This window comes from Argopecten irradians, chromosome 5 (assembly GCF_041381155.1).
Source record: "Argopecten irradians isolate NY chromosome 5, Ai_NY, whole genome shotgun sequence".
In the NCBI taxonomy this organism is placed as follows: domain Eukaryota; kingdom Metazoa; phylum Mollusca; class Bivalvia; order Pectinida; family Pectinidae; genus Argopecten; species Argopecten irradians.
The window spans coordinates 42,544,509-42,565,621 of NC_091138.1; the positions used below are offsets into that span (position 1 = coordinate 42,544,509).

Consider the following 21,113-nt stretch of genomic DNA (forward strand, 5'->3'; position numbering starts at 1 on the left):
GTTATTTCCCACATATCTTCCAAGTGGAATAGATATTCGAATCCATGGAGGTTAAACGAAAGTGAAAGTAGGCCAGCTGATGACCAGGAAAGAGTAATCGATAAACACGAAGGGAATTCGAATCAACTTCCGTACGTGATGTTTACACATGAAGCGAAGGCATGCACCGAGGACATCGAATCCACGTCAACATGTGAAAACTAAGGATCCCAGCTAGATAAACTTTATCAGTATGTAGGAAATGACGTTCTTATTCCAGTAAATTAACAACGATACATGGGAAATCACATGTAAGAAAAAACAAAAATACTTGCATTGACCATTGACAGTGCATTGTCAGCATCAGTCACCATGAAATTTTTCAATAGACGCAGCTTTAGGTGTAGTTCAATGTTATTTTGTGTTTTAGTTTTCGTAGTTTTTGTACCAATGAAATTTCAAGAGGATGCCTTTCAACCAAATTCACCATTGAAGGAAATGCAATTTCAAAGTAATTTAGGAAAAGAAGAATATGAAGAAAAGCCTATCCTCATATGGTGGACTAATGGTCTATTTCCTCATTATCACGGAGAAGAACTTATTTCAGTTGATTGTGAAGGCTATCCATGCTATTCAACGAAGCACAGGAAATATCTTTCAGATGACAGAACACGAGGCATCATGTTTTATGGAAGTGACATATCTCCAGGAAAACTGCCGTTACCAAGGAAACCGACTCATGAATGGGCATTATTTCACGAAGAATCACCCATGAACAATTACATTCTTTCAAAGGAATCTTTTATATCGCTCTTCAATCATACAGCAACATTTCGAAGAGAGTCAGACTACCCAGTGACTACTCAAAATATTTATTCTCTTAAATTTCTGACACGACGTAAACCAATCCCGCTTCATGAGAAAAATGCTGAAAAAATCAAGAGAGATCTGGCTCCAGTGCTTTATGCTCAATCGCATGCCAGTGTTCCTTCGGACCGTGACAGTTACGTAGAAGAATTAATGAAATACATAAGAGTGGATTCCTATGGTACTTGTTTACACAATAAAGATCTACCAAAACATTTGACAGATCCGGCAGAAAACTTTGAAAACAGGGAATTCCTTGATTTTATCTCTGTCTATAAATTTCATCTGTCATTTGAAAATGCAGTTTGCAAGGACTACATGACAGAGAAGCTAATGCGGCCTCTCCACGTTGGTTCCATACCTATTTATTATGGATCGCCTTTCGCTCAAGACTGGATGCCAAACAATTCATCAGTTATAATGGTAAATGATTTTAAAAGTCCGAAGGAATTAGCAGAATTTATTAATTATCTGGACAATAATGATGAAGAATATGAGAAATACTTACAGTTTAAAGAACCGGACGGTGTGACAAATCAAGAACTTATTGATCATATGAAGAAACGTCCCTGGGGATCGCATGATCATAACTTTCATATTTTCAATGAAGAGAACAAGCCGGATTATTTCCAAGGATTCGAGTGTCATGTGTGTAAAAACATTCATAAGAGACTTGAGATTGAGAAATTGAGGCTGCTTGATCCGTCGGTGCCTCCTCTCCCTCCGAAGTTTGCTAACGACTCGCACATGGGGTGTCCAGCACCATTCTCATCACTTGGTCTATCATTGGAAGAATTAAAGGAGAGGTAACAACTCTTTGTAGTTAATTATCAAATAATTAACTTATTAACTAATTAATAATAACTAATTATCTTTGTTTTCGTACTTGGTTTTCTGATTGGCTGATCAATTATCTTTTTTTTTTTCATGCTACATCTGTTTTTTGATTGGCGAACTCTTTTTTTTATATTACTATAAAAAAAATCTGAGAATGGCGCGAAAATCTGACGTTATTGTGACATCACAATAGATACACTGACATTGCATATTGATTTGGAAAAAAAATCTCTTGAAAAATCAGTTGAAGCATACATTAAATGTGTTTTATGTGATCAGATTGTCCAAAAAAAAATAATTATAAGCATTGATAGTCAGTTAACACTCAGTAATTTATTAGTAGGACAACAGTGTTAAATATAATACGACCCACATTTTAAAAATGAATGTTTAAAGATGCTCCATCGCTGACAAATGGTATTTTTTCACAATCAAAATCAGAAGCAGACAATTAAGCATTTTTCTTCAGTTACAAAAGTTGCTTACTTTATACCATTACCACCACTGAAAAGTTTGAGCTTCTAATTTTACTTCAAGTTAAAAATATGAAAAATAATTAATTGCATACCGAAAAAATTCCGTGGCACTATATCCTATATGGAATGAAGTACTGATTGCGCATGCACCAAAGGCGAAATATTTTATATATTTTTTTTGTGTTAATTAGGCATAGATATACACGATTAGACACCAATTAATGTTCAAATGACGAATATCATTTTTGCTCTGTCAGCGGTGGAGCATCTTTAATTGATTTAATTAAATTGTTCAGTATGTCACGATAAAAAAGTAAGTTTATCCTTTGACGCTCTACAAAATTATCAATCTTGTTTAAAATTCCTATTTCAAAATATAAACAGTCTAATTTGTACCTTTGATGATGATATTCTGTATTTGCATATAACAGAGTTATCTGCCCTTGTGGGTAGGCATTGATTTTAATATCATGTGTTTACGAACGTAACATCATACTGTTCAGAGAAAACGACGCAAGTTTTACTCACAAAATAACGACGTCACAATGAATAACCACCCATAAGGGAAGTAACTCTGTAATATGCAAAGACGGAATGGAAAATATTAATACATGTATTCCGTGATTCCTTATTTACAGGTGGACGGTGCCGGACTGGAGCAGAGTATACGACACAGAGGAAATGATCGCTTCCGCCACCCATGATATGTTGATCGCCAATGAAACAAACGCCGAACATTTCATAAATTATCTCAATAAATATTTAAAGAAAAGTGACATAAGTGTATAGCAATTACTGTATGGTGTTTTCCTTCGGTTTATTGATCTTTTTCTGTAGTAATAGATCAAATTCATACTTATGGAAACACCATATTCTGATTTCTGGAACATACCATATTCGACCCAACATAAGCGCCTTCATCCCCATTCTGTATTTGCATATTAAAGAGTTATTTACCCTTGCGGTAGGTATTGATCGTGACATCATGTGTTAACTGTTTACGAGCGTAAAGTCATTATTTTCAGAGAAAACAACTTTAATTTTTTCTCACAAAATAATCATGTCACAATGGAAACCTACCCGCAAGGGAGCTAACTCTGTAATGTGCAAAATTGAGTATGGGCTCTCCCTCTTTTTGAGGCCTCAATTTCACTTATACACTGGCTTAACTACAGGCTGAAACTATAAAAACCATGTAGGTTTCATCAATGACCGACACACTGTTCATTAATTTTGTGAAATTTTAGGCCAAATTTTGTCTTATTATATAAGTGTCCTTTCATTTTTCAAATTTATAATCACCCTGGGTGCTAATTGGGTCGAATACGGTAAGTTTTATTTTTAGAGATTATATTTTCAGATTCGATATCTCACTCATGGTAGAGTTGTTTTACTTTCTTTGTGATGTACCTCTGCTCATTTGAATGAAAATAAATGTTTAATATTACATGTAAATGCAAATTACAATTTATGCAAAGTCTAAGTGAATCATAATATACCGTTTTCAACCCAATAAGTGCCCAGGGATGCTTATTGGGTTGAATACAGTATTTACAGTGCATGAGTTGATGTTTTCTATATAGTAATGAATACCAAAAATATTGTTTGGCCTAAGATTGTATAGCAGGTAAGGTAATTTATACCTATCAAACAATATCCATTCACCTTTGAAATTTCATAATGGACTGGTATAGTCGAGCCTAAATGCATCTTCACGGTTGATTGAGTTAATCTCCAAACCATGAAGAAAATTGATAAAAATAGTCATTACTATTATTTCAATACATACATGGAGTAGTATGGGCATTTATTTTATTTTGATATTGAGTGATAAACTGCCACATTTGGGTCACAAGTTTAAATCTCATGTAGAGTAACTGCCAATCAATGACCACAGGTGGGTGTTTTTTCTCCAGGTACTGTGGTTTTCCTCCATTTCCTAAACCTGTAATGTCCTTAAATGGCTCTAGCTGCATCCTCTATACTCCAGGGGTTACTATTAGTGATGTGATATTCATCCCTGGACTAAAGTAAAACTGACGGCAGTTTAGGAGAAAAAATCTGAACCAATCATAGGCCTGGAAAGATTTCCTATGAAGACTACAGAGAGAGCGACGTCCAACTTCAAAGCCACACAGTCAACCACAGTGTTCTGTTATACAGCTCTTTTGATGTACATCAAAGGACTAAATTACCTGTTCTGTTATGTTGCCTCCAGTTTTACTTCGAGATAGTCCAGGGGTGGATACAACATCACTTTGATGTACATCAAATGACTAAATTACCTGTTCTGTTATGTTGCCTCCAGTTTTACTGCGAGATAGTCCAGGGGTGGATACAACATCAGTGATAGTAACCCCTGGAGTATCCTTCAAATTGATGCAAAATTAAGCCCATTATTTGATTGCCATATTTAGAGTAGACTTACAAAAATGATTTCTGACAACGACATATGAAATATATCTGTGTATATGAACAAGGTGTAGTTCTCAATATGTAACAGGAAGGATATATATCCCTCCAATTGTCTCTTCTTTGTATTGCCTCTATGACACTTATTTATTGTGTACTCTTTAACTCACCTATTATAAAATTGTAAAACATTTTAGTAAGAAGCCTGGAACATGTTTGTTTTGGTACTAAATATTCCTGTATAGCTATTCAGTGATTGTTAAAAAAAGAAAGGGAGATAACTTAAGAGGAAGGACGATAACTTGGGAGGAATATGGTTAAATTACAAATATTGGTAGTTCAGCACATCTAAAAGCTGCCAAAAAGTATTGTTGGTCAAATGAACTATTCATTCTACAATAAGTCTTGGTGCTAACGAAACATTTTTCTGCATGAGAAATATGAAAAAATATGCAATTTCTGAGCTACATAACTATTTTAAACAGATGTGTTAGGGTAAAAGGACAAGATATTAATAGCTCTTTTTGGCCCCTAAATCTACCAAATTTCAAATTAAGCATTTAGAAATTAAGTTGCTGCGTTTCAAATATTGAATACGCCCCTGATAAAAACTTAATGATATTTTTGTTGACAGAAAGTATGTTTTTGCTATATTACCATGGTAACTTTGCATAAATTATGCAAATTTGAAAATTTGTTCAATTTTGGCATACTTTTTGATAGTTTTTCTTTCAAAAGCAATAGAGCACAACCTAGAACAAACTTTATATTTTAAGGGAATTACCAGACACGAAGAATATGTCATTTTGAGAAATATAAAATTTGTTCTAGAATGCACTCTATGTTAACTTTATGAAAAACTGCATAACAAAGGCTAATTTTGATGAAATTTTCACATTTTGCGTAATTTGTGTATAATAAAAATGGTTACAATGTCAACTAGAACTGCTATATTACCTAATAGCACTATCAAATATGTCAGGTATGTAGTTAATATTTGAAATGCAAGATTAACATCTTAAAATAATAGAATAGGAAAAATAGCTGATTTGGGGGCCACAAGAGACCCTTACCATACCTAGTCCTTTCCTGAGTTATATTATGAATTGTTAACTTGATTGTTCCATTACTCAAACTGTGCTCTACTCGCTTTTCTGAGGATAAAAAGCACACTTTTTTTGGTCATATTTAAATGTTATTGTTTTTCTTTGTTATTCTATCCATGTTTACCTCACTGGAATGAAGTAAACAAATTATTATCATATAATGAAAAGTGCTACATTTCATACTCTAGAATGTGCCATTTTAACATTTCATCAAAAATATGCTAGACATAATTTTATATTAGAATTTTGCATTTTCCAAACATTCCACTAATTTTGCTAAAATATATATTTGTATTCATAATGTGTAAGCACCTGTGCGTCAAATTTATACATTTTAATTGGACCAAAATTGCTTAATCTGTTTAAACTTGCTTAAAATTGAAAACTGACGTTAAGGTTAAAGGTTAAATGCAAATGATGCAAACGCAAGTTCACCTTTGTACTACACTGTATCATTTTTGCCTAGCGGTTAGAGGTCATGATCTCAAGGTCAAAGGTCAGTGATATAATATTGTTTCAAACTATTTAAGGTGTACGCTAAGGTGATACATGTTGTCGTCCTTTGTTTTAAACTGTTGAATGGGATACATTTTTGACTGTCGTTTCATTATTATTTTCAAAAGATTTTCTTCCCAAAGTTATTTTGTATTTGTATGATATACCAAGGTAATGTCTGATTGAATTAAGTTTTATGTAACATCTTTATTCAAACGTCTTTGACTTTTCATAATTTTACTATCTTTTTTATTTCTTTCGTAAGAAGCACAGGTGTTTAATACTTGAGGATGTATTAAAAGAAATCCAAAATAAAAATAATCATAACCTCTTTCTGGTTTTTTTTTGTATTTCATGATGATGGTGGGCTTTTCAAATCACCTTTCATCTGTGTTCTGTCTGTCAGTCCGTCTGTCCCCCCATCTCTAAACAATTCTTGTTATTGATATTCCTCAGTAATAAAGTGATCTTTCTCAAATTGCACACCTAGCCATCTTGGATTTTTGTTATCGCTATTTCTCACAAGGATGGAACCATTATATCCATATGGCCTAATAGTCCGAAGGCTTTGCTCTGTTTCCATTTGTTAATACATGGTCACGTAAGGTTCGACATATACTATAGCATATTCACTCGAAGTTTCCAATTTTAGAAACATCGAGTCAATATACCTTCTGTGACATCATTACTCAAATGTTGAGTTCTCGAGGGTGACGTCCTTTAACCTGCAATTTATATACAAGTCAGAAAATTCTTTTGACATTTTCAGAGGAATTACATACCTAATATAGAAATTAAAGATCTCAGTCTACATCCTCGGTCATTATTTGATTATACCAAGGCGTTATGACACTATATGTACCTCAACAAAGGTCAATAATACACGTACGTACTTAACGACTTATTTTTGCGTTTCCTTACTCCTTTCTCAGATTGACTCCTTTCTATGACCTATTCTCCTCTTAAATAATAGAAATTGTTCTCATAATGATATTTGTTAGGGAATATGTTAAACAGGATTGCAGTGTTGAATATGAAATGTATTTGCTCTTTAACATCAAATACGTATTTCAAGATTATGCTCTTTTTAAATTCGCTACATTTCGATGTTTATTATCATTTTCTGTGTCAAATCCAAATAGTCAGATAAGTATAACAAGTTTACTACAGAGTCTTTTGTATGGAAAACTGTTATAAGTATTTGATTCATTTTGGATACAGTTCATGTTAAATTCCTGTTACATTATCTGTTGTCAGACTATCGGGCCTTCGGACTAATGAGCCTTCGGACTAACAAAACTTAGGACTATTGGGCCGTAGAGATATAAGGCGGTCAGGTTACCCTCACAAGTACAGAAGGGTTGCATTCTCAAATTCATTTACGTTTTCCCTTGGACTCTAGTTGTACATTTTGGAACTGATCCATAAACAAGATGGCCAAAGTATTACTGCTATTTTCCCAGAAAATAGACACAGCGTGATAAACTTTCACTACGGTCATTAGAAAACGTTTAAACATTTCATTATTTCGGACAGGTAGCGGACCTTTAACTCTGTCAGAGTACAGCAGCTTGGGAAACATGCCTCACACCCATTTTCATGCCAAAAAGATAATAATGGTTCTAGAATCAAATTTTACACGTCTACAAATGCAAGATGTATCCAAACAGTATAAAAGATATTGTGGAAACTCATTAATGTCATTTGGAAGAGAGATAGGATATCGGGCCACCTTGGACAAAACGTGGTGACCGCGAGACAACGTAAGATAACGCAGAAGAACGTGATAGACAAACGTGAGCGGCCGTGATTACCATGGATGCCATGCCAGATTTTTAAACTGTCAAAAAATTTGCCACGGCAGTCACGGTACAGATGGTGAACGCCACAGGACGTAATAAAACATGATTGACGTAACAAAACGTAACAGTCCGTACGAGGCCGTAACAAAACTTCCAGACGGTCCGTGGTGGAACGAGTAGCAAGCACGTTCCCCGGAATCTCACGGTTATTTCGTAATTAAAACGTGTTTGAAATGACATTTTCGGCAATAAATATTGTTTCATTGGCTCCAAAAAAAGCCCGACATCAGACTTTCATCCCAGAAAGCCTTTGCGGCCCGTGAAAAACGTATGAGCTTGATCAAAACGTGTAAAACGTAGCAGACCTCACCAGATCGTAACAGGCCTACGATATGCAAATTTTCATGCTTTCTTCAAACTTTGAACGACTTTGCCAAAACATCGACCTTAGCCGCTCCACTAATATATAGAACTAAACACGGTATATCCGACATTTAATTTCCTGTTGTGTGTATTACAGCTGTTCATTCTTTAATGGCTACCGGCTGCAAACAATCATGGGATCAGCCAGACGACTCAAGAAGGTAACATTAATGTATTCTGTTGACTTTCTAGAACAATTTTGTTTTATGATTTTTATAGGTATTGACAACAGTAAGGGGATATCTTCGTAATGACAACTCATTACTATAGAAAACGAGAACCGATAGCGAATGCATAAATGGCAACATGGACGACGCGCATGTCATTCAGAAACAAACATTAAAAAGATATATTCACAATTCATACATTCAACAAACAAGAATATTTCTGAAGGCCTGGACTCATATCAATCTTATACCTACAAGTACATGTAATAGTTTGTCAAATGAGGAAAACCCTATGAAACACCCCATAACTTGTCAGAGATGCATGGAGTAGTGTAAATACACTGTATATATGATATGCATACCCTTTAATTACGAACAATGGGATTTCATTTGAATTCTGTGCAGTCTTTGTTTGCCACTATAATGTTGTCTAAGATAATAATTTTCCATACACGGTTTCTTTAATTGACAGTTTTAAATGACATGTAGTATAGTCCAGTGTCTGTATGTAGGGCAATTATGTAACGAAGACCAGGGAAAATACTCTTTTATTTTTTGCCTTCGTATGGTAAATTCTCAGCTTGCATATAGGGGATTTGATACTACATTTTGTGACCCAGTTCGTACATATGCGAAAGTCGAACAATTATTGCGAAACATGAGTTTGACGTTTTGTCAATAATGTGAAGTATCATGTTTATAAATACTCCTACATATATACTATATGAAACACACTAAAATTATATATATTATATAGGGGATATCTATATACACTATGATATATGCTATTGACAGAACGTCAAGCTCATTTGCTCTATCTTTTCCTCGTTTTGTAAAGAAACAATTTGAATAACGATAATAACATAACATGTCAAACAGGAAGTACTTCTCAAAATAGCCAATTTACACATTGAAATAATAATAACAAGGCCTAGCAATACCATGCTGCTTCCTGGTTGTTTTTTTTATTTCATTTTTTTTTTACATTTTACGTCGTATCATCAATAATAGAAACTAAATTATAATTTATGATGAAAAAAAGTTATCCTGAGTTTTCACATAAAAATCACCGACGTAGGACCCCTACATGATATCTACACCATATAAAAATGCATCCAAGACTGATAAAGAATCAGGACAAATAAACATGCGTATTCCAGACTGTCAGACATCTCAACTTCTCGCCTGTTCTAAGCTATACTTCGGTGTATCAACTAGATCACAACTTAAAAAATCGATTTGAATATTCACCCCTAAGACACATTTGAGCTCTTCTAAATCAAAGACTAGACCAGTCCGATCTGGATTTTCAGGGATGAATGGCATCGACATCTGATTAACTACATTGATACACAATCGGAAGTACAACAGGACGTTATTCTCAGCACAACGGGAAGTTTAACGAACTCTGAATACACATTGTTAAAAAGGAATGTAAGATTTTATCTTATCTTTGGTTATTTATATGAATAATTATCTCCTTCCTGTTGACACATACACATTATCACACATATCGCAACGAAATCACTCCCATCATGAAAGTATTAGGCTTAAGTTTTTACTTTACCAAACAAAAATGAAGCAATGTTGTATAATGACATCTGTGATTTACTTAAAACATTATAAAATTAAATATCTTTCTTGATCTTGAAGCTTTGCATAATGTATTGAGCTATTTTGAATGCAAGTGATTTTAGCGCAATACCATACGCAATCTTAGGGATGCCCATTTCCATGACTATATTTTGTTAGACCATCACAATAGTATGGTTTAATTTTACACATGTTGTAATTTTGTGTATATAATGAAATGGTGAGAACGATTTGGTATCTAGATGTGTACTTTTCTTACTTCCGTTTCCTCTCTACTCCGTGGAGCTCAGGAGCTGATGATGATGTCCGAGGAGTCCCTAGAGAACTGTTCGGCAAGCCTCGTCAATGATGACTGTAAGTCCTTGCTCTACACTTTTCTCTTACTGCATGCTTATATATGTTGATGTGACGACAAAGTAGTTAAAGGGAACCATTGTTTTTCTAATCTTTCAACAAAAGTAAAACAGTCGCTAGGCAGATTTGCGAAAATAATTTTGGTTGAAAGTACCTCATTCCTATTCTTTTACAAAGGACTATGTAATATTTGTTTCTGGGAATTTCCTTCCATAGAAGTTTGATTTTATCATGTCAATTTAATTGATATTTTGTATTTACTATGAGTAACTAATGTTTTAGTCCCTATCACTCTTCATACTATTATGAATTCTGATACTATTTCTCTCGATAATAATTCATACTACACACATGTTGAGTAAAGTAAATCATCTTTTGTAAATATTCTCATATATTATTATGAGATATTGTATTTTCCAGTATACCATTGGAAAGCTTCCATTCTTGGACCGGTATGTAGTATTTTTCATACTGTAAACCAACTTTCTTTCGCGTGTTGTTTATTTTCGCGAATTTCGCAATCAATGTAAATTCGCGAAAGTTTATCTCGGCGAATTTATATTTTCCACATATTTCCTTTCAATTTCAAGTCTGTTAAACTTCATCTCCCCGGAAATGTTTTGAAACGGAAATCGCGAAATTAAGTTGTCACGAAAGAAAATTGTTTTACAGTAATTGACTCTCTTAGTTATTGTTAATGCGATGCTATTCCATATGAAATTATTTTAGAACAAGAGATTGAAAAATAAAGTTTTTAGGTATATCTGTACGAAAAAGGACGTGATTGTTTACATATTGCAAATGAGATTGTGTGATGTCATTATATAGCATATGGCATATCGTAAAATAATACAAGGCTTTTCAAAATGTGAAACATGAAAGCATCATTTGACTGTAATATTATTATATGAAATCATGTTAATATATAGAGCGTAAAAGAGACCCGATTTCAGATTTGACGCATTTTTATATCTATATTAACCTAAAGGAAGGAACACCCTATGCCGATGGAACCTTTGAGTTAGACATCAGATTTCCTGCCGAATATCCATTTAAACCACCACAGGTAAGTCAGCATGTCACATTGGCGTGTGGCTTTGTTGCGTTGTCGCATTGGCGGATAACTTGTGTCGCATTATCGCGTTGTCCCGGCCGTGCGACAATGCAAGATGGCAGATTTAAGTCTCCATACATAATATTACCGGATATAAGTTATTTTTTCACGGGATGCTATTTTTACGATTTCGGTCATTTTATCTGCTTTGTATCTGCAAAATGTCGAGAAATGGTTTAATATTTTCTATTCTTATTTAAAATGAAGAGATTTTCACTAGCGAAAATATCATACTTTCAAAGATTCTATAATCCATGGTGATTCGTAAATGTTCTTATTAATTTTTTTAATTTTTTTTTTCATCTATCAGGTTTGCATAACATAACTTTGCTTTGTTTTGCATCTTTGCTTAAAAAGTAAATAGCCAACGGTAAAGCTACCGTCGATGTTTTGTGATAGATTACTAATTTAACAATTCGATGAATCACTTTCATCAATTAGAATGTGACGAATGATGTTGTTTAGTTTAAGTTTCAGTGTTAGATCTTTTGCTTTCCATGGCTCGAATTTTACATTTTTTGTCACTTGCTAAAAATAGCAAGTGCCCTAAATTTTTACTTGATGAAATATATTTCTACTTATAATTAATATCCGTATTCAAATTACAGTTATGTTGTATATAAAATCCTTTATTTTTGCATGAGGATGTGAGATGTATAAGTAAACAATGTATATATACAACATTATTGGAAAAAACTGGGTCCCCATATTCCTATTACAACAATTTTTCACAATAATTATGTCATTTTTACAGTTATCCCTGATAAAAACCACTTGCTAAAATAAGCAAGTGTATATTTTTTCCACTTGCTATTCTGGTATATCTACCTGCAAAAAGCAAGTAAAACAGCCTGAAATTCGAGCCCTGCTTTCATAAGCAACTGACACATGCTATCTAAAACATCTGATTACTAACTAGCGTTGATCCTCATAACTTAAATAACATCGCTCGATATTCAAAGGGTTACTATCACTGTCTTTATATTCACCCCTGTACTAAGTCATAGCAGTACTTAATGATTTTTGTTCGACAACAGAGGAAATAATTTGGTCCTATAATGTACATAAATGCCATCAAAAGAATCTAATAACGGCACAATGTATGGCTTATAAATTGTGGCGTCGCTCTATGAAATTTTCAAAGGAAGCCAGTGTAGGCTTGTGAGACTGTTTTCTCCTGAAATGTTTTCAAGACATAGTTCAGTGATAAAAAATCTCTGGGATATCGACGATGGGCAATATAATGACAGTGATATTAACCCCTGTAGTGTCGAGGAAGATAACATTATACTTCTGTTATACGTTTTCCTTAAACATGAAAATAAAACCAGATAAAGTTTGAAAACAAAATCTACCACCCAAATATCAGCGTTAACGGTCAGATCTGTATGGATATCCTGAGGTCAAAGTGGTCAGCCGCCAATACGGTTATCACAGGTAAGGCTTGAGCAGTATGTAGTTAAAGTTATATGTGCCGTAACTGTATTGTTCTGGGCGAAAATTTTGACGTGCTATTTTTTCATCGTTAATCTATTAAAAACCATAAGGTTTGATGAAGAAAGCTGTAAAAATCATTCAGATGGCTTCAGATGACTTATAAACGTTAGTTATAACACAGAAATTTTGTACTGTAAAGTTGTTGTTTTCATGCCTTAATATGTTTAAATGGAAACATACCTGCAGAAATCACTTTACAATTACCGACAACATTGTAAAAATGTGTAATGAAACTATAGACCACAATTTGGCTTCATGTTCTGACCGTATGTACTCATTTCACTTCACTATTGATGTAAATAAATGATTTTTGGCAGTACTGCCAAAATTCATTTTCAGCTCTTATTTGTACATGTAAAATTAAAACCTATGCATTGAAAGTACTGTAATTTTCAAAAAGTTGGTAAATTTTGGTGATGAATAACATATTAAAAACTCATCTTGATTCGCGAGTATGAAAAATACGGCACATATAACTTTAACTGTAGTAGTATAACTTGGCTGTGTTGTTCTGATCACATCCCGAGAATGGTCTTTGATTGAGATTTATGTCTCCAGGTGGCAATGAGATGAACATACAGTACATATTTTATGTTTCTAAAATTAAAAAAAAGTCACTTTTAAGGTTTAATTAACATTAAATTTTTAACTTCTTTGTTGTCGAGTTTCTTGCATATTTTAGTACCAAATGTATCATATCAGTCGGAATTCTCAAATAATTTGATTGAAGGACTTTATCAGAGTCCATGAAAAAGCATATCATATTAATATATTTTGCTAAAATTTTGTTTTATCAATTTATAAGCTTGGTTTTCCGTTTTGGTTTTAAATATTGATTGGTTTTCACGATGAAAAGATATATGTAATCAGGATTTTATTCAACCAAAATCGCAATGAGATTTAATATTTCAAATGCAGAGTGTAAAGAGAGCCACATTATATACATGGATATATATCTTTTAATACTTTTTCAGTGTTATTATCAATAAGTTCCTTGATAGCAGACCCGAACCCACACGACCCTTTTGTACCGGAAATTGCCGAAGTTTACATTAAAGATCACGAAAAGTTCATAGACACAGCCAAAGAATGGACCAGACTTTACGCATGTGCAGATGCAACGTCTGAACCGGAAGTGACAGAATCGAACTCACAGTCGATAAATGATGAATCATCAGAAATTATCTGCAGTGAATGATGACAATGCCTATAACTCCATCAAATTGTTATCCAAGACACTTAATGACATGCACATTCTTGGATCTGCAGGGCATTCGTTGGTATCATGGAATGGAGATTTTAGTTTCTTAACGATCTGACTGCCATACTAATTATTAATACAGTTGTAAAACTAACGCCTTGCTTTTATGACCATAATTTTGAGCATACCAGGGTATATTTTAGAATTTCATTTTAGCGCTTTTTGCAAGTTTTAGCTAGATATGATTTTTTCATTGTGTCGTTATTATATTATTGCTATTATAGAATTCGAATACACGAATATATAATTGTGCTTACATGATTTATTAAATATATAAATAAATAAAACTTTACTACGGAAGCGTATTAGGCTCACGTACGAAAATATTTTTTAGGATAGCGAAAATGTTTTATTTGGCGGCCGCCACTTAATTGATCTGGCGGCCGCCACTTAATTATCTGGCGGCCGCCACTTAATTTATCTGGCGGCCGCCATATAATTATATGGCGGCCCCCAAATAAAACATTTTCGTTATCCTGAAAAATATTGTCGTACGTGAGCCTAAAACGCTTACGTACTTTACTCCTCTTAGGCTAAATTGTTTTTTTTTATATTTGGACACCTCAATATGATTTTTGTTAACATGCTACAAAACTCTTGAATTGCCATAGCCACTGCTTGCTTAAACATTATTAACAATTGAGGTCTATAAAGAGCGTCTGTGATTTGATGCAATACTAAACTACTAATTTACCATTTTCATGGTATTCTTCTCCTTGTTCCTGCTACGTTTCAAATCTTCTTTAAATGACATATTTGAGGCATTCTTGACTTTTAGAACGTTAATATCAAAATTGGGTAGTATATGTGGCTATCAACAGACGGACACGCCCAGTTATAGCTGTTGGATGTCGATATGATAACTGTCTATATCAGTCTGTAACAGAATTTACTAGACATTGCCTTATTTTTCTCTGTATAATTTTTTACATTTTCGTGAACTTTTATCACTACCGGGTTTTGCTTCAAAGCTTTGACATAACTATGATTTTGTGTACTTAGAGCATCTTGATAGATTCTGGATTATCACTTTTTATTTAATATTTGATTACCTTTCAAAATATTATCTAGTTTTTTATATTCTATTTTATGTTAATTATATGTTTTTCATTATACTTTTCTGCATAATAAAGAATTTTCTTTGTCAAAAAGAAAAAAAACCCAAAAAACCAACAACTAATGAATGAAAATAAAAGTAGCATCCCTTCCAGGTGTAGCATCCTCACAAAACTGTACAACAAGTTTGTTCTATTTCAACGTGAATATGTTACTTTGATCTGAAAGGTGAAGTTTGAAACCAAAATCTACCATAGACACATCAGAGACGGAGAGATATGTATAGACATTCTATATTCTAAGTGGCGGTCTACATTTACAGTAAATACAGGTAAGAACTTAAGATTTAAACGTTCCCTCAAATTTCGTTCTATTGTTATTGTGTTAATGGGAAATTTGATTGGACTAAATTATTTTCTGGATTAGATTTAATGTATCAATTAAATACAATAAATCTTATCTTCAGATTAATTGCTCCTTTTTCATACGTTTATTGGTAATGTCTCGCATTCATTAAAAGCTAAATGTCGTGAGAGGTTAATATACATTGTGTTTTATTTATTTATCATAACTAATTATTTTTTTCTCATCGGTTTTTTTTTTTTTTTTTTTTTTTTTTTTGCGAAACTTCCACGTTGTCTTCTTGCAAATTGCATCTATGAAGAAAGTGTAAAGGATACAAGTATTATAAATATATATCAACTTAAGACTTGTTAAAGCCACATTTTTGTATCATTGATGTTAATTGATATTTTCCTTTTGTATGTTTGTATCTTTTTTGTATTGACGTTATTAATTTTTTCGTTTCAGTCATGCTCGCAATAAGTACTCTATTGACCGACCCACACCATCAAGATCCGGATTTCGCTGTGACAGCAAGAGAATGGACAGTCATGCATGCACGTCACACACGTGAACAGGATTATATTAGCTGATAGCTTTACCGTTGATTGGTTCGATAAAACAATAATAATAAAAAATAACAATTAAAGAACAAATTATAAAAAGATGGATATACTGTATATACATATGTATGTCTAAAACAAAATTATAAAAAAATCGTTATCTGGACCCCTTCACTTTTCTGGAACCTCTTGACAAGGTAATATTAGACATAGTACCAGGTGCGACAGAAGAGGAAGCGTTCACTTTTACATTGGTGACAGGTCAAGTCACAAATATAATCGGGAAACAACTGGAATGGACAAAAAAATAACAATACGACTTATATCGAAAAAATGGCAATATGAGTAAATGTTTGATATACATTGGTACGCTTTATTGTAATCAGTATAGATATCTAATAACAGATGTATATGTTACAACAGTCATGTATATTCATATAGGAGCTGTGATAGTCCTGGAGGCAACAATGTTCTTTAGAATCCACGAAGATTTATGCTAATAAAAGTATCGACAATAAAAGGAATTAATTCAATGTCGATAACTCTATATAGAACTTTTTATGTTTTCTAATACACTTGGTCAAGGCATTTGCAAACATAAAATACACATATTCCTGATTTAGATGGGTGAGTCATACAGCTTTTATAATTTTCACACTATACATGAAGCCTTCTCTCACTGTGGTCTAGACTCCCTTATGCATTCTGGCTTATGTTAACATGTTGAGATGTTAAGGTAGTTTGTAAAAAAAAAAAAAAAAAACATTAATAGAAATTATTTTATATAAGATGGAAAAACTCCCATTTTCTCTTAAAGGGCCACTACCTTTCCGAAACGGCTTTTAATTTTTAAAATAGGAATGTAAAACGAGATCAATAATTTTGTAGAGTCGAAGAAGTTATTAACTATACGTTTACTAGCACACTTATCATCACCTTCAGAACTGTTTAATTAGAATAAATAAAATGTTAATTTTCATAACGCGGGTCGTTTTATGTTTCCCGCCGTCGTCCTAAATGCCGTGCGGTAGTTGACTATCACTGCGCCAGACGGCAAAACAGCGAAATGAATCTCCACTTTTATCGTACATTAGACAGGAAATCTTGCATATGTTTGGTGTTGTAACCTCATCTTAAGCCATCTATATATATTTTCTTTTGTTATTAATGTTTTTAAGAAACCTTTAAATTTTGCTCCGGAAAGGTAGTGGGCCTTTAATAAACCATTGCAGATTTTGCCTGCATATGATGAATTAGATTGTGAATTTCAGTAAAGAAAATCATAGAAAAATTTATGAAGGTCAGCATTTAAAACTATCAAATTTAATCATCATTGTTATCGGAAAACACGTTTTGGTTTACGTGGTGTACTAGATTTTTGTCTTTTATTTGAATGTCGATCTCATTTGTATTTTGCAATTACTCCTTTTATGGTTTGTGACTAACACGTGAACTAATTAGAATTATTCAACCTCCATATCAACCATGGAAACAATAACAGATGAATTACGATTAGATGTAAATGATGTCGTAAATATGATTAAGTTAAACTGAAATGTAGTAATGTGATGCAGATGGGACGAAATGAAACACCTTATATAAATATACTAGCTGCAATATTGTAGCTCAAAAGACTTTTTGACAGAAAACGGTGTCGTCTTTAGAGCTACAATTGGTGCCTATTACTACTAATGGAGCAAAGAAGTGATTATGCAAACCATTATAAAATGTTTGTTTGCATTTGATCGTACTTGTTTGATATCGCTTACCTACTAGGCAATTAAACTGAACCACATAAAATATCGAATTCTCATCGAGGCATTTTTTTACATGATACATATGAAGGTCTTTCTGCAGGGAATTTATACGGTAAGCCCACAAATTATGAATTTGACGTCTTGTGAGCGGACAGAAATAATATGTAAATGCATGTATACGCATAAAGTAATTGGAAACCTACAAAAAAGTATAAAAATCTATGCCCGAGTGATTTTCGGAGGCAGTGCTCCACTACGACACATAGGGACCAATTCGTACCCGGCCGAAAGGTATAGTAGGCCGAGTAGGTAATATACCTGAATGAATCATATATGATTATATATAGCATTCAATGGAAATTCCCTACGGTTGCAGATGTTCTATTTTTAGTTAAAAGATTTTGAGTTTTAAAATAGCAGTGACGTACATACGTTAATTTGTCAATGATTGTATTTTATTAAAGAATTTGTCATGGTGATAGCTAGGTCTGTATTTAAAGTTTTAAAGATTTACATAACAGATAATTAATTTACATGTGCGTCATGTCATGTGTATTGCAAATTGATCCAACCAGTTTTGCTGTCCGTATCGTCCAATCGTTAGCCGCCACTGACGTGTGTTACTAAAAATAGAATACGTGAATTGTACTAGGATTGGCGTCCTACCTCTATGTGCGTCATACAACTGCTGAGACGCAGACAGAAGACTTCCTCACTATTAACAGAATGGGATCTAACACAAAACGACTGAAGAAGGTAAAAAATATGTTTGTTTTAGTGGATTAATGATTAGTTATATATCATCACATTGGTTGAAATGTACACATGTACAATAAAATTCGATTTCAAATCATGCGTATAATACTTAAATCATTGCAGCAAATGTGCAGAAAAATGTCGGGAAACAGGTTTTTCCTGCTTTGCCTTGATTAATGTTTATACACATAAACATCCAAATCGGTTTAAATATTCAAACAGATATCTGACTGGAAAAAATCGGTAGTAAAAAAAGAGATTTTTAATAGCATATCTCTTTATACTTGTTCATCAGAAATAGGCAAAGCGTTTTATTTAGTTTATTATTAATTCTAAACCTATTGTTTTAATGCATGGTTAATACGTTTTATCTAACGTAGAATTGCGATTTGTTTTACGCCGAGATCATCACAGAAGTAGAATATAGCGCGGTAGCTATAGCAACCATAGAATGTGTTATCATTTCATGATTGAAATATATCGCTGTCAATATAATTTAACATCCAACATAACTGTCATATGTTATCACGTATCTAGAACGAGAAAATCAATACCGCTAATTCTATATCTATTCTATTCTATATTGTTTGATTTGGTTAGTTTTTCGTCCTATACACAGCCAGGATCATGTAAGGACGTGATAGATTTGATGGTGGAGGAAACCCGGAGAACCCGGCGAAAAACCACCGACCAGCGAGTGGCTTTACCACTCGCTCACCACGGCCCTCCTATGTTATGCTGTTATCCTGTTTGGTCATACTTATAGCTACCGTAAAAAGATTAAGGAAATATACATACGTACATTAAGCACAGGGTGATTAGAAAGATTTATTTTAGCATTATTCTCAATATCTTTTGAATTGATGAAGTCGGAAACGGATAGAAGCGTCTATAAAAAAGAATTTCACTTCGGTTTTTTGTCTCTGACTTCATAAATCCAACTTCAAAGATCTTACCAACAGATATGAGTGTAACATATGAAGATCTAACCAATAGAAACGAGTGTAACATATGAAGATCTAACCAATAGAAATGAGTGTAACATATGAAGATCTAACCAATAGAAATGAGTGTGACATAGGAAGATCTAACCAATAGAAATGAGTGTGACATATGAAGATCTAACCAATAGAAATGAGTGTGACATATGAAGATCTAACAATAAGAAAATGAGTGTGACATATGAAGATCTAACCAATAGAAATGAGTGTGACATATGAAGATCTAACCAATAGAAATGAGTGTAACATATGAAATACAATTATTACATTATACTCCCGTTTCAGGAACTAATGACGATGAAGAACGATCCCCCAGAAAATTGTTCCGCCGGGCTCGCTGGTGATGACAGTGAGTATAGATCTTATTATTCATTCATTCATGTACCTTGATGACAGTGGTTATAAAATTCTATTCTACATTTAATGAAGCTTAAACATGCATTTTTACCTCAATATAAGACATTTTTTTTGTATTAATATGAACGTCGTTTTACTAGCACAGGATTAATTTTGCCATTTGACACTATACTTTTCACACGAGAGGTATTTGCTCTCCAACAAAAAATGTTTATATTGAAATAAACCAATAATTGTGAATTTTTCAATAGTAACTAGCGCTGTTTGATTTCTGATTTTAGTTCACTAGCTCATTATCAATTGTGACGATTTGGTTCGCGCAATATTTCGAGTACGACCTTTTCAATAAAAAGATGTAACCTTAAATTTGCATTTAAACTTATCATTCAGATCTTACACTGTTAGGTTGTACCCATCCTTGATACTCCAGGGCTTTCGATCACTTACGATCTCTACACCCCTGGACTATCTCATAGTGAAATTGAAGGCAGCTCAGCGGAAAACATTTGACCAATCACAGGCCAGCAAAGATTTCTTTTGAAGACTACAGAGAGAGCGACGCCTAACATCAAAGTCACACAGTCAACCACAGTGTACCGTTATACGGCTCTTTTGATGTACATCAAATGATTAAATTACATGTTCTATTCTGCTGCCTCCAGTTTTACTACGAGATAGTCCAGGGGTGTAGAGATCGTAAGTGATCGGAACCCCTGGAGCATGTATGTAAATAGACGTGACCTATATTATATATATCATCATTAGTAACGAGGCCCTGTGCCTGGAGTATCGAGGATGGGTTGTACCATAACCGCAATATAAACTTTACACTTTCTTTCGTGCCATTTTATATATTTTATATTATATTTGAGATTTTAAAGCAAAATGATTCGAGCGA

At 33.4% G+C, this 21,113-nt stretch overlaps 3 protein-coding genes across 5 annotated transcripts in view; all 3 read left to right on the forward strand.

Annotated features, from left to right (window-relative positions):
- The first annotated feature begins 186 nt into the window (after positions 1-186).
- On the forward strand, positions 187-6,518 carry LOC138323926 (alpha-(1,3)-fucosyltransferase 11-like). The gene is made up of 2 exons (XM_069268866.1): positions 187-1,652; positions 2,798-6,518. The coding sequence occupies exons 1-2, from the start codon at positions 352-354 to the stop codon at positions 2,946-2,948; spliced, it is 1,452 nt and encodes a 483-aa protein (XP_069124967.1). The 5' UTR covers positions 187-351; the 3' UTR covers positions 2,949-6,518.
- A 1,832-nt stretch (positions 6,519-8,350) lies between these two features.
- Positions 8,351-16,863, forward strand: LOC138323928 (uncharacterized). 3 transcript variants are annotated; one of them, XM_069268871.1, is made up of 6 exons: positions 8,351-8,558; positions 10,448-10,511; positions 10,932-10,963; positions 11,500-11,577; positions 12,957-13,062; positions 14,097-15,660. In XM_069268871.1, exons 1-6 carry the CDS (start codon positions 8,532-8,534, stop codon positions 14,318-14,320), a joined length of 531 nt encoding a protein of 176 aa, XP_069124972.1. In that variant the 5' UTR covers positions 8,351-8,531; the 3' UTR covers positions 14,321-15,660. The 3 variants fall into 3 exon arrangements, with proteins under 3 accessions (XP_069124972.1, XP_069124974.1, XP_069124973.1); XM_069268873.1 differs by lacking the exons at positions 12,957-13,062; positions 14,097-15,660 and adding exons at positions 15,668-15,770; positions 16,250-16,863 and having other exon boundaries at positions 8,475-8,558; XM_069268872.1 differs by lacking the exon at positions 8,351-8,558 and adding an exon at positions 9,617-9,998.
- Positions 16,864-18,708: 1,845 nt separating this feature from the next.
- The window catches only part of LOC138323930 (ubiquitin-conjugating enzyme E2 D4-like), a 32,230-nt gene continuing 29,825 nt past the window's right edge, over positions 18,709-21,113 (forward strand). The window contains 2 exon segments of the mRNA XM_069268875.1: positions 18,709-18,857; positions 20,144-20,207. Of these exon segments, the coding sequence (XP_069124976.1) occupies positions 18,828-18,857; positions 20,144-20,207 (94 nt within the window). The 5' untranslated portion in view covers positions 18,709-18,827.

What these genes read in the sequence shown, in the direction of transcription:
- LOC138323928 (XM_069268871.1), top strand. Translation starts at nt 8,532, where the DNA reads ATGGGATCAGCCAGACGACTCAAGAAG. An exon ending in CAGCCAGACGACTCAAGAAG is followed by an intron (nt 8,559 to 10,447) that starts GTAACATTAATG and finishes CGTGGAGCTCAG; the next exon opens with GAGCTGATGATGATGTCCGA. An exon ending in AAGCTTCCATTCTTGGACCG is followed by an intron (nt 10,964 to 11,499) that starts GTATGTAGTATT and finishes ATTAACCTAAAG; the next exon opens with GAAGGAACACCCTATGCCGA.
- LOC138323926 (XM_069268866.1), top strand. Translation starts at nt 352, where the DNA reads ATGAAATTTTTCAATAGACGCAGCTTTAGGTGTAGTTCAATGTTATTT. An exon ending in TTGGAAGAATTAAAGGAGAG is followed by an intron (nt 1,653 to 2,797) that starts GTAACAACTCTT and finishes CCTTATTTACAG; the next exon opens with GTGGACGGTGCCGGACTGGA.